Genomic DNA, 17,519 nt, shown 5'->3' on the forward strand with positions numbered 1-17,519 from the left:
CCTGGTTTGGAGACTGCATAACCTGGGCTCATCCCTCTAGTGTTTACCATAGTGACAGTACCTTCTGGACTGAGTCCTTTATGGGGTCAGAAACCCTGACAGGGCAGGAACCCTATCTCCTTCCTCTTCACACCCCTTCCCTTCTCCCAGTGCTTGGCACCAAGCCCTGCCTCACGAATGACTCTGCAATATTCTCCAGTGCATTCCAGTCTGACCCTTCAGCCTCCCCATGTGACTCATGAAATACAGACCAGCCTATTGAAGGTTATCACCTTCCGTTCAACACTTACCCCACAAACTGTAAAGAGACTGTACCCTTTGGAGCTGAGGTCTGTGCCCAGAAGTGTCTGACACCAAATCCTGAATCTATTGCCTCCCACCAGAAATCCCAGAAGAAAGGGCTAAAGAGCAAAACAGGTTAATGGCATCTCCACCTCCATTTGAAGTTGGATTCTCAAACCTAGCTTTCAGGAGGACTGGGAGTTTGAGATCAGCCTGGGCTGCACCGTGGGTTCAAGAACAGCTTGAACTACATAGTGAGACAGGGTCTCACCTGTCTTGGGACCCCCCTGAAATATTCTCATCACCTGAAATGTCCTAAGAAGAAGGCGTCTAAAGGCACAAATCTACTCAGTGACCAGCTCAGTTAAGAAGAGCTCCAGGCATGAGCTTGCCCATCAACACCCTCCCACTCCTTTCAAGGCTCCTTGGGGCACCTATCCAGCAAAAGCAAAGCTCGTGCTCTGCTGCCTTCCTAGGGGACATTTTAAAGGGAAACCACTGAGGGAGGATTATGATGAGCCCTGAAGTAGGCCACTGCTACCAGGCTCAGGGCACATGGGTGGAAAGGGTAGCCTAGGGCAGTGAATCGTGACAGTTACTCCCTAGTCCCTACAAAGGGTTATTCAATGTCTAGCTGTTTCAGGGTTAGGCTGATAGAGGGCAGGGATGGTGAGTGTGTCATAAGCTGTTTTGATTATAATATATGTGGATGGTTTTAGATCTTGTTGTAAAAACTGATGGCCCCTGGCCTCCAGGCCTTTGGAAGTGGATTTTTTAAATGAGGGAGAGACAAGAAAAATCTACTTCTAAATAGTGTAGGGATTGGGAAGTAAGGCCAGACCAGAAGAGTGGTTATCAGATGAAACAAAGCATCATGTGTTTCTTGTTTGGTTTTGTTTGGTTTGGGTTTTTGATGACAGGGTTTCTCTGTATTGCCCTGGCTGACCTGAAACTGACTCTGTAGACCAGGTTGGCCTCAGACTTAGAGAGATCCGACTGCCTCTGCCTCCCAAGTGCTGGGATTTAAGGCATGGCCCAATACTGCTTGGGTCAAAATAATAGTTTATGTGTCTTTAATTTGTAATTTCCCTTCTGAGCCATCAACGGTGCCACCAAATATTCAGACCTAATCAGTCTACAGCTGTGGAGGAGGGTTCACTCCTGCTGAGTGGATAATTGACCTGGTAACCCCCAAAGGGGATGAGGGCACTCCAGAAGCAGACACCGTGCCCTTGGCCTTTAGAGGCTAAAGCACAGGGTGAGTTGAACCAAAGCTCAGGCCAGTAGAACTTGGGGTTGGGGATGGCTGAGTAAAAGCATTTGTTGGTCAAGCCTTACCTAAGTTCCAGCTCCACATAAAGCTGGGAAGAGAGAGAAAGCTATATAAAATCATCCACAGACCTCCACACACACATAAACAAAATAAGTAAATTGGGGTATGGAGAGGCCTATTATCCAACTACTTTGTTTTAATTATTTAAAATAATTTTAAATTTAAATATACTTTGATCATATTCTCCCCCCAAGTCATTACAGATCCTATCCCCTCCCAACTTTAAGTTCTTTCTCAAAACAAAAACAAAAACCCAATGCTATAATAATACCAAGAAAACAAAACAACTCTCCAAAAGAAAAAAAATGTAACCAAATAAAAGCAAACAAAAAACTGTGGAGTCCATTACATGTTGGTCAACTACTCCTGAACATGAGGCCTGCCCTGGAGTGATTGATATACCCAGTGTCACTCCATTGGAGAAAACTCATTTTCCCTCATCCAGCTGGTAATAAATGACAGTTCAGTTGTTAACCTTAACCCCAGTGACTAGGTTTTCATTCATTTTTAAATTTATTTTCATTTTTATGTGCATTGGTATGAAGGCGTCAGATCCCTGGAACTGTAGACAGTTGTGGGCTGCCAGTTAAGTCTGTACTCTTAACTCATTCAATTTTTAAACATAACTAAATATAAGACAAAGCAAAAACTATCACACTGAAGTTGGATAAGGAGTCAAAGAGAAGGCACAAGAATCCAAAAGCTGCTCATTTGCGCACTCAGAAATCCCATAAAAACATAAACTGGAGGCCATAATATAAACATAGAGGACCTGGTGTAGACCCATGCTCACAGTTCCTAAGGGAGATGGGAATAGATCTACCTCAAAATCCAGTTATACCACTCTTGGGCATATACCCAAAGGATGCTTCATCCTGCCACAAAGACACTTGCTCAAGCATGTTCATTGCTGCTCTAGTCATAATAGCCAGAAATTGGAAACCACCTAGGTGTCCCTCAGGAGAAGAATAGATAAAGAAAATGTGGTACATTTACACAATGGAGTATTACTCAGCCATTTAAAAAAATGACAATATGAAATTTATAGGCAAATGGGTGTAGTCAGAAAAAAAAATCATCCTGAGTGAGGTATCCCAGACCCAGAAAGACAAACATGGTATGTATTCAGTTATATGTGGATATTAGATGATAAGTTAATGATAACCAAGCTACAATCCATAGAACCACAGAGCATAGGTACAGAGTAAGGGAACAGACAGATTTTGTTAGGAACAGGTTGCAGATGGATGAAGGAATGGAGGAACCAAGTGGGGAGGGGAGAGGGAGCTAGGGGAGAGACTGATAAGATTAAGAAGCATTTGAGGGGTAGTATGGGAACCTAATACAAGAGAAACTTCCTAAAACATATACATACATGAAGGCAACCCAAAGGAAATCTCCAAATAATGCTGGAGACAGAGTCCCACCTGGCTATATCTTGTCACCAAATGAAGCTTCCAGTACAGGGAGTGGGTTATATCTAATTCAGTTGTTGGCCAAAGCGAACCATGGGAATCCTCAAACAACCCAGTCAAGACTATTATGTAGCTCTCCACAAACTTACAGCAAGGTCTCATTGCTGAAGACAACACCTACACAACCCATTGAACCTGCAGATGTCAAGCTGGTGCCTTCTTAAGAGCCTGAATTCACCCCTATGGTCCAGCTTCTTTCATACAGGAAGGCAGTTTGCACGTTACCAAATGTGAAACCAAACACAAAGCCAGCCACAAACCCTTTGATCTACAATGACCACTGTGTGCAAGATACGACAGGGCCATGGTGGCCAAAGCTTGTGGGAGAAACCAATAACTAACTGACTTGACTTTGACTTCATGAGATGGAACCTGACATGCTTGGGGTGACCAAGAACCAGAGACTAGATAGCCCAGGGTAAAACCAAGTAATACTGGTCTTAAAAAAAAAATGTAGTGATAGCCAGGTGGTGGTGGTGACGCATGCCTTTAATCCCAGCACTTGGGAGGTAGAGGCAGGCAGATCTCTGTGAGTTCAAGGCCAGCCTGCTCTATAAAGTGAGTTCCAGGACAGGCTCCAAAGCCACAAAGAGAAATCCTGTCTCAAATACAAAACAAAACAAAATGTAGTGATGACTCCTAATGAAACTCTGCTATACTCATATAGATCAGTGCCTTGTTCAGCCATCATCAGAGAAACTTCCTCCTGCACCAGATGAGAACAAGCATCGAAACCCACAGCCAGACTTATGCAAGAGAGTGACAGGCCTTGGAACATGCAACCCTAAATGGGATGGCTCCATCAAATCCCTCCCCTTGGAGCCCAGGGAACAGCAAGGAAGACACAGAGTCTAAGAGCTAGAGGGGTTGGAGGACACCAGGAAAACCCGGCCCTCTAAATCAACATGAGCAAAGCTCATTTGAACGAAGAGACTGAAGCATATTTACCATGCACTTCGAAGGATTGTCTTTAACAGGCCCCACCTCTGTGGCCCGCACTTAGTTAGGCCCTAGGTTCCTTCTGGGCAAAGTCTGCAAGGGTGCAGTATCTACACCGCCCGCCCTGCCTTTCATTAGCTGCTCACTACTTTCAACAGTTTTCTTCGGAATCCATTCGGAAAGACAGGTGTCACTTTCTGTCATGGAACAAAAGCAATTAAACGGCGAGAAGCAGAAAAGCATGTCCTTCGGGCTTCATGCCTCAAGGGGCTGACCGCAAGCAAATTAACACATCCAAGGGAGCGTTCCGGGAGATCACGTGGTTTAAGACAAGTCAAAACAACTGTTTCCTGGCTCCAGAAAACCAGACCGTAGGGTTCCACTTGGGTCCAGGATCTGCTCCTTGGGGCACCGAGTTAGTGGTGCCACAAGGGCACATCGTGGTCTGAAGGAAACCAAACGACAGTCCCAAAGTCGCACGGATGGGGTTAAGGGTCAGGCCTGACGCAGATCTGCTGGGTGCAGGCGGCTCGAACGCCCCGAGGGGCCCCGCCTCTCTGAGCTACCCAGAACCTAGGGGTCGGGAGCCGCGGGGCCGCTCACCTGCACCGAGACCCCCAGCCTACAAGGCCGGGGCGGGGAAAAGCCACCGGCCCCGCCCCTCGGCTTCTCCGGGCCTCGCGATTGGCTTCGCGGGCCGGAGGCGTGGTCGGAGCGAGGAGCCAACGTGATGGCGTCAGACGCCGCGCGCCGCTTCCTGTTGTCAGTGCCTCAGGAGCCGCAGCTTCTGCTGCAAGGTGTGGGGTCGCCTCGCCCGGAGCGCAGCCACCTGCTCCTGTTCCCTGTGGTGAGTCTGGGTCCGGGCGTGAAGGGAAGCGAGGGGAGGCAGGCCGTGACGCGAGCCGGCGGTGAGCCTGCAGCCTCGCGGCCACTCGCGACCTCTGGGTGCCTTAAGACTTGGGGTGGGAACCTCGGCCCTTCGCAGCCCGGGCCTGCTCCCACCGCAGCCAGCGGCCACCCGGTCTCACCCCCCCCCCCCCCCCGTCTCCACCGCAGCCGACCTCAGCCCTCAGCCGGGCCCCCTTCCCACCGGTCTTGCGTAAGTGAACCCTCTTTAGCCCGGTTGCAATCCGACCCGAGTCACATCGCCTCTTACCTCAACATCACGCTCATCCCTCAACTCGTCTGAACCCTTCCCTCGTCCCTCCTTTCTGGCTCAGATTTACTATCGCAGCCTGTCATGCCCCGGCTCAGCCCCGCGAGGTCTTCTCTCTCATCCCGAACATCCTACGTCTGTCCCTCCCGTTGACCCACTACTAAAGTGGTCTCCCGCTGAACTTGCCCCTTTCTTGGTAACTGTCATCTCAGCTTTATCGCCAGTCCTGTGCGTATCTTGTCCTTGTCGACTCTTACCCTAATTTCCTAGCTGATCATAGAGGTAATTTCTCTCTGGCATTATCCCGAGAGATAATGTCGCCTAAATCTTTTCTAGACTGTCTCCAACTCTGCTGCCTCAGTTCCTACCACCTTTCCCCCAGTCCCTTTGTTATTGTAGACTTAATAATATGTACTTATTCTTTGAGAATTTCATACTTGCATGTAATGTACTTTGATCATATTAAACCCCCCCCCATTCATCCCTGTTAGTTAGGTTTTTTTTTTTTTTTTGAGACAGTGCCCCTCTCTTTAACCTTAGCTGTCCTGGAACTCACTAGAATAGATCAGGTTGGCCTCAAACACATGGAAATCCACTTGCCTCTGCCTTCCAAGTGTTGGGTTTAAAAGTGCGGGCTACTACTCTTGGATATAGTTTGTTTTTTGTTCCTTTGGTTTCATGCAATAGGGAGTAGGTGTGGGTGTTTGGGTTCTTTGTTGTTGTTGTTGTTATTGTTTGTTTTGAGACAAGGTCTCAATAAATAACCAAAGCTAGTCTTGGACTCCTGGTCTTCCCTGCCTCCACCTCCCAAGTGCTGGGATTGTAGGCATGAGCCACCATGTCTGGTTTCCAGGAATTACTATTAACTAGATCTAATTGACCTTTGTCGTTTCCTTCCTTGACCCAGCTGTCTTTCACTTTTAGAATTTAGGAGACAGCTTCCTACCTGTCATACCTGTTATTCTTTAACAGCCATGTCTGCTCCTTTCAGAGCCCAGCAGACTAAACAGCTGAGTTGGTGTCTGTAGGGACTCAGGTGGTAAAAGAGTATAGCGCTTACTCCTTCGATTCTTGAGTGAGAGGATTTTTCCTGGTGTCTGGCCTCCTGGACATGTCTCCACAGATGTCCTTTCTGGCATTCATATTAAATCATTTGTGTTGTAATGTTGGGTGTCACTCAAATACCTGGAAGGTGAGAGATGGCCACTTACCCAGCTCATTCATCCTGGGGCAGTGGAAACCAGCCCTTTTTTTTGGCTGGTGTCCTGGCAGTACATAGCCTCAGGGAGCACTGTGGAGTTGGTTGTGATCACAAAGCCCTGCCCATGTGTCCTAGCACCTGTGAGGAACAATCTTCCTATCGTTCTTCTCTGTATAGCTGAAGGCAGACCTTTCCTATTATTGAACCCACAGACATGATGGCCTTCAGAAGCATGTTGTAAGTCATGAAGAGTATAGACAGTGGGTCCTGGGTAGGCTGAAAGACTAAGTGGGTACCTGTAAAATCACTTCTCTTTTTGTAGGTCCTGGGTCATTTAGTCTTAGCCACTGGGTTTGTAGGAACATGTAAGGGTGAGTTAGTTACCTGTTAGTAGTTGAGGTAGATGGGTGTCTTTAAGGTTCTATGCTCAGCACTTATAGGCCCCCTGGGGGCTTGCAATGTATATTTCCTCCAAGTTCTGATGGGCTTGCTTCAGGAGGATCAGCTATCTATGATGGCAGCCCCTCATCCCCGCCTCACCCCCAGTACTGGCGATTGAACCTAGGATCTTATACATACACTTCCAGTCCTATTAGCAATGTAAGGGCCCTAAGAGATGATCACTGCTACAGTGGTCTCTTTCTTTGAAGGCTGTCTTTAATATCCTCTCATGATGATGCAACCTTCAGAAAGGCTTTTGACTTATTGACCAAATAGCGTACTGGAGGAAATTCCCCAGTAGCCCTACCGTGTCAAAACAGTATGCCTCAACTTCCCACAGTCTGTCACAAAGATATTCCTGTTCTGTATGCCTCACCTTTATTTATTAAGTCATTCAAGAGTGGGGTTTGGCCAGGTGTTGGTGGCAAACACCTTTAATCCCAGCACTCGGGAGGCAGAGGCAGGCAGAGCTCTGTGAGTTCAAGGCCAGCCTGGTCTACAGAGTGAGTGCCAGGATAGGCTCCAAAGCTACACAGAGAAACCCTGTCTCGGGGGAAAAAAAAAAAAGAGTGGGGTTTGTTGTTGTTTTTTTTCCCTTTTGATTTTTTGAATATCACTGTGTATATTGTCCTAGGTACTAGATACACAGTGATGATGGAGCCGAAAAGATAGTTCAGTGATTAAGCGGACCTGGGTTCAATTCCCAGTACCCACTTGGCAGCTCACAGCTGGTCTGTAACTTCAGGATCCAGCACCCTTACACACAGACATGCATATAGGCAAAACACCAATAAAATAAAAGTAAATTAATTTTAAAAAAGGAAACATAGTGATGAATGAGTTGCTCAAAATTCTTGTTTTCATTCATTCAGAATATATACATCATTAGACTCCTACAGCAAAGTTAGAGTGATACCCACCTGTAAGTAACCCTAGGTACTCAGGAGGCTGAGAATGGGGAAGCTTTCCCAATGAGTTTAAGATCTTCCTGGGCTACATATTGAGTACAAGGTCAGCTTATGCTACATAACAAGACCTTTTCTCAAAAATAAAAAAATAAGTGATATGGCTTAGTGGCAGAGCACTTGCTGAATTACAAAGCCCTGAAAAATTTAAAAGCCCGGAATAGTTGGCTAGGCCTTGTAATCTCTGCATTGATGGAGAAGAGAGTGGGAAGTTTGCTTTAAGTTGAGGCTAGCCTGAGCTACGGGAGTGAGGTCCTGTCTTACAAAAAACAAACAAAACAAAAACAACAACAACAAAACAAAAAACAACCAAAAAACCTAGAACAAAACAAAACAAAACAAACAAAAAAACAGAACAAAACCTAAAAAGGGTAGAGGGAGGAAGCCTATGCTGTATGGAACAAGAATATGGGAGAGATGGGTGGTGTTGGATGAAAGGCAAGTTGGAAAGAAGATGTGTCGGGAGGGACAGATGCTCCACCCACACTAGTATCTGTGTGGTCTCTCACCTTCCAGCTTCAAAGGTTCGATCCCTTTACCCCGTTCTACACTCTCTAGAGATTCAGCTTTCTTCAGAGGGAAGGGCGTGCTGTTTACTCACTCAGCATTCACATGCCTGAGAGGTCAGCTGCCTTCTGAATCAGGAGATAACTTTGTCGTTCTTTTCCAATGGAAATAATATGACTCACCAACTGGTCTAGCAGCTGGACGGTACAAGTTCAGGGCTGTTCAGAACAGCCAGGTGTGTATGTGACCAGGCAGTAGAAAGAGGCTGAGGAGTGGCTGAGGTGTCTAAGGAGAAACCCTTGCCGTTTACTGATGGATGTAGTGTTTTGAGAGCAGTAGAGCCATATTATCCATTCTTTCAATTCTCATCTAAGCCATTTTTTTCTTTTCTTCCTTAAAGTGTAGATGAAGTAAGGTGACCACTATACTAGCTAGAACTGGGACAAATCCTTCCTGTGTTGAATATTTAAGAAAGGACAGTTCTGAAACTTGGGTATCATGGAGAAGACCTGGACTCAGCTGGTTGGGGCTGTAAATCTGTCTGGTAAGACAGTGTCTTACTGCCTTTAGTTCTTATTTGATAAAATGGAGCTCCTGAGTTCTTTTGACCCAAGACAGCTTGAGCTGGAAAAAGGACTAAGGAGACCTGAGATTTCTGTTTCTTACCTGCTTCTACTGAGCCTGTGTGCTCCTCTAAAGTAGAGACAACCATTTCTCCCATGACTGTTCTAAGACTGTTCATTCTGGAAAGCCATGGGAGGGTGAATCAATGCCTGGGGTAGCGGCAGAGTTAGTACAATTTGGGTTTGCCTCTCCCTTGCTAACCTCTCCCCAGAATGTCGGAGGCCCTCAGTATTGTTGCCCAAGTCTACTCCTTACTCCTTCATGGGTGTCAGTCTTGTTCTTAGTATTAGTGAAGAACAGCTGAGGAGAGGACATGACATCAGTTCTCTTTGAGGTCCAAGCCACCAGGTAGACAACAGATCACTGATCCAACTTCCATGAGTGAGTGCATCCTGTCTCCCTGAAGCACTATGATTTAGACACGAGTAACCAGTTTTTTAGCTTCTTTCAAAGAAGGGTAAAGGTACAGGGTGTGGTGGTGCATGTCTTTGGTTCCAGCACTGGGGAGGCAGAGGCAGGAGGATCTCTGTGCATTTGAAGCAAGTATGGTCTGCAGGACATCCAGAACTACATGACTCAAATGTGTGTGTGTGTGTGTGTGTGTGTGTGTGTGTGTGTGTGTGTGTGTGTGTGTGTGTGTATTTTCTGAATGGCAGTCTAAACCTGAATTTTTTTTAAACCTATTTTCTGAATTGTGAAATGGTTGCTTTGGACTCCTGAGCTAGTATCAATCATTTTGTGGCTTTTCTGACAGTTTCATGCAGTGGTTACTTTTCTCTGCTTGGACCCTGTGTACTCTGACTTTCTTAGCTTCCGTTTATTTTGGTTTAGTTTAGTTCAGGTTTTGTTTTGTTTTAGTTAATTGATTTTATGTGTATGTGTGTACCTGAGTATATGTATGTGTACCCTATGCTGTGACAGAAGAGGGTCAGGTCTCCCAAAACTGGAGTTGCAGGCTGCTGTAAGCCACCATGTACATGCTGGGAACCAAATTCCCGACTTCTGCAAGAGTAAGTGTGCTTAATTGCTGAGCCATTGCTCCAGCCCCTAGTTAGGTTTTTTTGAGATGGAAGTGTCTGTAGCCAGGCTGGCCTGGAACTTCCTACAGGGCTGAGGGTGGACCTGAACTCAGCAGTCCTCTTGACTCAGCCTCCTTTCCTGAGTGCTGAGTTTACAAGAATGAGCCCACAAAGAAATCCTGTCTCAAGGGTAGGGGGTGGGGATGAGCCCACCTGGGATTTGTGTTTTGTTTTAGTGTGGTTTTGGTTTTATGAGGCAGGTTGTAATGATGATACTGAACCCCTAATTCTTTCAGCTCTGCTTCCAAAAGCTGAGATCACATAGCCTGGGGTGCCTTTAGTTGGTTTGTTTTTAAAAGCTATTACTGAGCCATAGTCCTTATTAATAGTGCCCCCACCATGAGTACACTATTACTTTCAGCTAATTAGTTCCAGAGCTTTTATTGACCTAGGCTATTATTTACATTGTTGAGGTCTAAACCCTAGGGTCCTATCCACCCTGGCTGAGAGAAGAGCAACTGGAGTTTGAGGACTATGTCTAGGACAGGGCTGAGAATGAGAGACTTGGGCCCTGGAAGTATGGGGGCTTGGAGCATCAGCCGCTGGATGTTGCCTTCTGGGCTGCATAAGGGTATTGTGGAAAGAACTCAACCTCCAGGACAGACATATTGTGAGGAGTGACTGCTTGACCACAGCACATACTTCCTTCTCGACCAACCTAGAAACCGAAATTTGGAGCTGGCCTTCTGAAGCCTTGAGAATGCCTGGGGAGGTGGAGCAGAGCCTTTGTAGCCAGAGCCAAGAGCCCTTCCTGGCAACCTGTCTCCATGAGGCCCATGCTCCTTCACACACCTGCCTCCCTTGACAAGGCTTGTCTTAAGAGGTCCACCCTGGGTGCTTTTATTACTGCCATCATGGGAAGGCAGAGATTGGCTTGGTCCCATCATTGAGGACCACCCTGTTTCTCTCCTTCCTGGGCCTCATGCTCCACTTCTGTCTTGTAAACCTTGCCTGCCAGACTGGCCTGAGTGTTCCTTGGGACTGCAACTCAAGTACACTCTTCCCCTTCCCAGCCCCACTCAAGGTCTAGTTCTGAGATTGGCATTTACTTAGGAGTCTGGGGTTTCCTCTGAGCTGGGGTTGGCATTGCTCTGCGTGGTGAAGCCAAGCCACTGCTGTGTAAATTTGTCCCTAGACCTGCTTCAGCTTCCTTGTCCTTCTTCCTCTGTCAGGAAGAAATAATGAAAGGCATTCATAGGGTGATCATAGGAGTCGTGTAAGCCAGGCAGTCTGTTAACATCCCTTGCTTGTGTTAATGTCTTTGTGCCCTAATTAAGCGAGACCGTATAAATATTTGCTCTGTTGTGTTCCCTAGAGACTTGTTTGCATATGAATGTGCCTACCTAGCCAGAGAGCTCAGGCTTGGGCCAAGGGAAGAAGGCACCTGGCCCTTGGAATCTTCAACTGTGGATAGATACATAATACATTGTGGGCAGTGGCATTCTTCATATTATATATTTGTGGCTACATCCACCAGAATTACAGAAACCATTTATACCCAAACACACCATCTTCAGACTTTGCACCTGAGAAATAAAATCCTATGTTCCCTTGATCCTACCTAGATAGGAGCAAATTGTAGTGTCAAACCCATGTTAGCTTGTGACACCCAGGCTAAAGCTTTGCAGCCCAGCAGAAGCAGAAGTGTGAAGAGGGTGCTGTCTCCTGGAGCTGCTGCAGGTGTGCTTAAAACCCTGGACTGGGTCAGGAGTTGAGTACAAGACCAGCTTGAATGTGAATTGTGAGGTCCAGCACCTGGTCCCCACCAGTTCTTAGCATCTTCAGTGAAAGCCCCTCCTTCTGAAATTTTCACATTCACAACCCCTTTTGTCTGAGAATTTTTACATGATCTCATAGGTAGGTGTATAAGGTAGACAAATCAAACAACATATAATAATAAACCATAAATAAATCTATTTAAAAATGTCTTTGGTATACATACAATTATTCTGTTTATTGAAAATGAAAGCAAATTTGCATACTGATAAGCTGGCTGAGCTTGTTTATCAATCCAATTCAGGCTATACTAATTTGATACTTCTATTTGCTAAAAAAATATTCAAAGTCTTTGTTTTCATAATTAAACCATTATGTTTCTAAAAAACAGAAAATTTTGTACTGTAAACACTGCAAGTTGTCTCAAATATGAGCTGAGAGCTGGGTGCAGTGGTGCACACCTTTAATCCCAGGGCCCAGGAAGCAGAGGCAAGATCTCTGTAAATTCTAGGCCATAGAGTTCTGAGACAGCTAGAGCTACATAGCTGTCTAAAGTGTATGTGTGCGGGGGGGGGGGGGGGGGGGGGGGGGTGTGCTGAGGTTTTCCAGTCATTGCTCTTTGATGATGTATGATGATGTATGATGAATTCCTGTGTAGTGCAAAACATGTGTTGCATGTTCAGAACAGCAGTTGAAGTCATGTGATGCAACTCACGTGAGCTCTGCCAGAAACACTTCAGATTCACTAGACACTGCTTTTGAATTAAGTTTTAGTTGCACATTCAGAAACCCACTGAGTATGCCACTCCATAGGGACTTCAACCCGCTGTTGAAGAAGCTTTGCAAATTCCTATCTCATAGGCCCTGGCTTTCTGCACAGGTTTTGGTGCAAAGAGCTCTTGCCTCCCATTTGTGGTGCAAGGGTTTCACCCCTCCCAAGAACTGAGCCTTTGGTCTGTTTCCTTCCTTAAAATCCAGTCTCAGTTTTTCCTTTGTGTTGCTCAAAGGCCTTTCATTTGCAATTTGAGTGGCCTGGCCTGACTGCCTGCTGCCGGCTGGGAGGGGACTGCGATTGTGGGGGTAAATTGGGAGCATGCTCATCTAGCTTCCTTCTTCTGTCCTTGCAGGTGTCATGTGAGTCTCCTTGAGAGCTGCTGCCTGAGTGGAAATGCTCTCAGTGGAGAATGGGCTGGACCCTAGGGCTGCCATCCAGGTATGTGGGCAAAATAAGATAAAGGGTGGGAAGGGCTGCACAGGGCCACCATTTCATCAGGTTTTCCTCTTAAATTTTTTTTTTCTTTTTAGATAGGGTCTCATGTAGTAACCTAGAAAGGCCTCGAACTCACTTCATAGCAAAGGATAAACTGATTCTCCTGCCTCAACCTCCAAGGTGCTAGAATTTCTGGCATGTATCACCATATCCAGCTTTCATCTACTCTTCTTATTTTGAAATAAATATGTCCAGAGAGAGGCTTCAAGTGGAGAAAAATTACAACAAAAGCAGGCTTCCAGGAGCTCCTGACCTTTCTAGATGAGAGAGAGAGAGAGAGAATCTGTGTGTATGTATCTGTGTCTGTGTCTGTCTGTATGTGTCTCTTTGTGCCTGTATGGTGTGCCCTATGGCATATGTGTGGTGGTCAGAGGAAAACCTATGGGAGTCTGTTTTCTCTTTCCATCCTGGGTTCTGGGGGCTAAATTAGGTCAGGCTTGGCACCAAATACCTCTGAGCCTTCTTGCCAATCTCCCACACCCTCTTTTTGAGATGGGGCCTCTCACTGAACCTGAAGGTTGCTGATTTGGTTAGACTGGCTGAGCGGCAGGTCCTTGGAATTCTCCTGTTTCTTCCGCCCCAGGGCTGGGATTGCAGATGTCACCATGCCCAGTTTTTTATGTGGGTGCTGGGGATCCCAACTCAGGTTCTCATGCTTGTTCAACATGCACTTTACAGTTTACTCAAGTTGTTCCAATAATGGGGGTAAATTGGCAGCAATATCTTTGAACAGGTACTATTTTCTAGGAATTTTTCAAGCAAAGATGTGGCCAGTTTAGCAGAATACCTCCAACAAGCCCATTTCCTGTGCTTGTCCCCAGACTTGCTTAGGCACTCTGGACTGGCTGTCTTGTGTTCTTGGAAAGGCAGGAAGTCAGATAGCTTTGGGGCTCAGTGGAACCCTGTCGTGGCATTTTTGGAGTATCCTTTCCTCCCAATACCAGAATCTTCTGTCAACACGGAGCTGCAGCCCTCAGAGAGCTGCCTTCCCTCTCCTGGCCACTAGAGGGTCAGCTCTACCCATCTCCCTTCTGGCTTCCAGCTAGGCCTTTGCAAGTTATCCCTGTCCCACCCTGGGCCCTCTGGAGCTAGAGCAGATCCCTGGTCTCCTAGCAAGAGCTGCACAGATCCACCCCTTGAGGTGTCTGGTTACCTGCATTCCCTGACACAGCACCTGATAGGCACTCAGTTGGAAATAGTTTATGCTTTTATACAATCTAATAATATATTTAAAATAGCATTTAAAATTCAACTCCAAGATTAAAATCTTTGCTTCAAAGGACACTATTCATAAAGTGTTGAGGGAAAGATGAAAAGATACAGTCCACAAAAAAAGAGAAGGTATTATCTCTGATAAAGGTCTAGTAGCTAAAATATATAGAAAACTACTTCAACCCAGCAATTAAAAGATAATCTGGGGGCTTGGAGATGGCTGTTCAGTAGTGTGTGCTGGCATAAAGCCCTGAGTTTAGATCTCCAGAACCCACGTAAAAGCCAGTCCTGGCAGCCTATGTCTGTAATCCCAGGGGGGAGGGTAAGGGCTGACAAATCCTCAGAGTTCATTGATCAGGTAGCCCATGAATTGATGAGCTTAGGTTCAATAAGAGACCTATAAGAATAATGTATAGAATGACTAAGACACTCACCATTGACCTCTTGCCTCCACACACGTGGGCACTCACCTACATATACTGACACATATAAGCACACACACCACACATAAAAACAGGTTGTACAGTGGACAAAAGATTTCTCCAAAAAAGATACACAGATGACCAATAAGCACACAAAGTAATTCGTATTACTGTTAGACCCGGAGAAATGTAAAGGAAAGCCTCGGTCAGGTGCTACTTCACGCCATTTGGGTGGCTGTAATCAGAATGACAATAGCAAGTGTCGTTGTTAGTGTAAAATAGTGGTTACTTGGGCAAACAACTTAGTGTTTCATAGAAAACTTAAATAGAGCTTTTAGGGTTTTTTTATTTCTTTTCTTTTTGGTGTTGGGGATGAAATACAAGATCCCACAAATGGAGGCATTGCTCTACCCCAGCCTGTCATAGGGAGCATAGGTTTTGTGTGATTTAACAATTCTTTGGCTTTTCAGGCAGGTTTTACTTTGTAGTTTAGGTTGACCTGCAACTTACTATCAAGATGGCCTCCAAACTCACATGAAAGTCCTCAGCTTTTAAGTGTCAGGACTGCAAGCCTGTGCCATCGGGCCAACTCTGTGTCTTATCAATTCTAGACCTGGAAGCATGTCTGCATAAAAAGGTGAAGACAAGCATTCAGAGCAGCACTATTCTCAAAAAGTGGGAACAAGCCAGGTGTTCATTTTCTTATGAATGACCAGATAAAGCATGGTATACTTGATTGTAAAAAGGAATTAAATACTGATATGTGCTATAATATAGATAAAACTTGAAAAAATGCCAAGTCAAAGAATCTATACTCAAAGTCACATGTTGTATGTTTCCACTTCTTTGAAATATCCAGAATAGATAAATCTGTACAGGCACAAAATAGATTATCCTACAGCCACTCCACCCCACTCCCAGCCACTGATACACACTTTCCTTCAGTGGTGTTAAAATGTTCTAAAATTAGCTAATGGTAAACGTTGCACCATTCTCTGAGTATACTAAAAACCACTGTGCTTTACTTCCTTTTCCAGAACTTTCTACATTTCATTAACTTTAAATCTTCAGTTCAAAGAAATTCAGTGAACTCTAGACAGAATAAATACAATAAAACCATCAGGTTTTGGTATTGTTTGTTTAGGAATATACCTATGATTAAAGTGATGATAAAAATATAAATAGAATGCTAGAAAGATGGCCCAGCAGTTAAGGACACTCACTGCTCTTTTTTTTCTCCCTTCCTTCCCTCCTTCCTTTTTTTCCTTTTTTTTTTTTTTTTTTGAAACAGTCACTCTATGTAACCTGGCTGTCCTAGAACTCACTCTGTAGACCAGCCTGGCCTCAAACTCAGAGGTCACCTGCCTCTGCCTCCCACATGCTGGAATTAAAGTCATGTACTATCATTGCCAGGCCACATTTTCTGCTTTTGTGTATACTATCTACTAAGCTCATTTAGTATTGCTCTTTTGCATATGGGAATGGATAGCCTATTAGTGCTCATCCCTGTAGAAGACTGATTCTCCTCTCAACAGCCATTGTAAATAAATCTTTTTTGTTTGTTTGATTTGAGACAGAGTCTCACTGTGTAGCCCTGGCTTCAAGAAATCTGCTTCTGCCTCCTGAGTGTTGAGATTAAAATGTGTGCCACCATGCTCAGTGTCAATAAATTTTTAGAAAAATTAGTGAAAGTAAAAGTTACTAAAATTCAGGAATGTGTTACTTCTGGGCAGGACCAAAACCAACAACAGAAAGAACACCCCCCACCCCCCCACCCCCGGGAAGTTTGTAGTTTAAATGGGAGAATTTAATGTGAATTATAATTTGTTAATTGATTTTTTTAAATTCAACTTTCCAAAGAACACTTACTATTCAGACTAAGTCAAAATAAAAGTGAAATGTTTATCTATAACTTAACACATGCTGCAAACCAGTTTTTTGCAGTTCTATCTAGTTCTTTGCTAGCACTAATATGACTTTAATACACTCATAATTATGATTATATACATGTTATGCTAAATTTCTACAACCCTTGATGTACATTTTGTAATTCGTACCTTCTATATGTGTACCAGGCACAGTGGCAACTGTTGGGGACACAGGGAGAAATGAAACCCAATTTCTACCCTCAGTCAGTGGCCCTTGCTGGGCTTGATGGTTCACATAATCTCTGAATTTGAGGCCAGTCTGGTTTACAAAGTGAGTCCAAGGCAGCCAGGCCTACAGAAACCCTTTATCAGAAAATAATAATAATAACAACAACAACAGATCTCTGAATTTGAGGTTAGCCCGGTCTACAGAATGAGTTCCAGGACAGCCAGTTCTACAGAAACCCTTTCTCAAAATAAATAAATAAATAAATAAATAAATAAATAAATATGAAAGAAGAAGCAATGTCCCAGGGTTATAGATCACAAAACATTGTTTCCACTTAATCTTTAGGGAATTGAGGCTCAGAGAGGTTAAGCAAAGTGTCTGCAAACAGAGCTGGTACTGCCTTTGGCTCTAGGCCTGGGCCCTTAGCTAATGTAATTAGGCATCTGTGGTCTTGACCTTTACCCCCACTGTGTTGGGGGTCTAACCGGGGGCTTGTGCCTGCTAAGTATACTCTTTAGCATTTGAGCCACACCCCCTAATTCTTTCTTGGGTTTTGCGTTGAAGAAATATTCTCTGCCTCTTTAGCTTATCTCTGCAGAATGCCCCTGAACTGCGATAGCTGTGATTACATGGATCTGGTATCTAAATATAAGACTAAAGTTTCATTAAAAAATAAATAAATAAATAAATAAATAAATAAATAAATAAATAAAGATGGGGGTTGAGAGATGCTTCTGTGGTTAAAAGCTCTTGTTTTTAAAGAGGACCTGGGTTCAATTCTTAGCATCACAACCATCTGT

The 17,519-nt window shown here is 44.8% G+C and overlaps 1 protein-coding gene across 2 annotated transcripts in view; it reads left to right on the forward strand.

Moving 5' to 3' along the window:
• The first annotated feature begins 4,761 nt into the window (after positions 1-4,761).
• Plekhm1 (pleckstrin homology and RUN domain containing M1) overlaps positions 4,762-17,519 on the forward strand; it is a 47,842-nt gene continuing 35,084 nt past the window's right edge. For both annotated transcript variants that reach the window (XM_027428046.2, XM_027428047.2), the window contains exons 1-2: positions 4,762-4,876; positions 12,846-12,931. In XM_027428046.2, the coding sequence (XP_027283847.1) occupies positions 12,887-12,931 (45 nt within the window). In that variant the 5' untranslated portion in view covers positions 4,762-4,876; positions 12,846-12,886. The remainder of the gene's footprint in view (positions 4,877-12,845; positions 12,932-17,519) is intronic.

Source organism: Cricetulus griseus, chromosome 7 (genome assembly GCF_003668045.3).
Source record: "Cricetulus griseus strain 17A/GY chromosome 7, alternate assembly CriGri-PICRH-1.0, whole genome shotgun sequence".
NCBI classification, from domain to species: domain Eukaryota; kingdom Metazoa; phylum Chordata; class Mammalia; order Rodentia; family Cricetidae; genus Cricetulus; species Cricetulus griseus.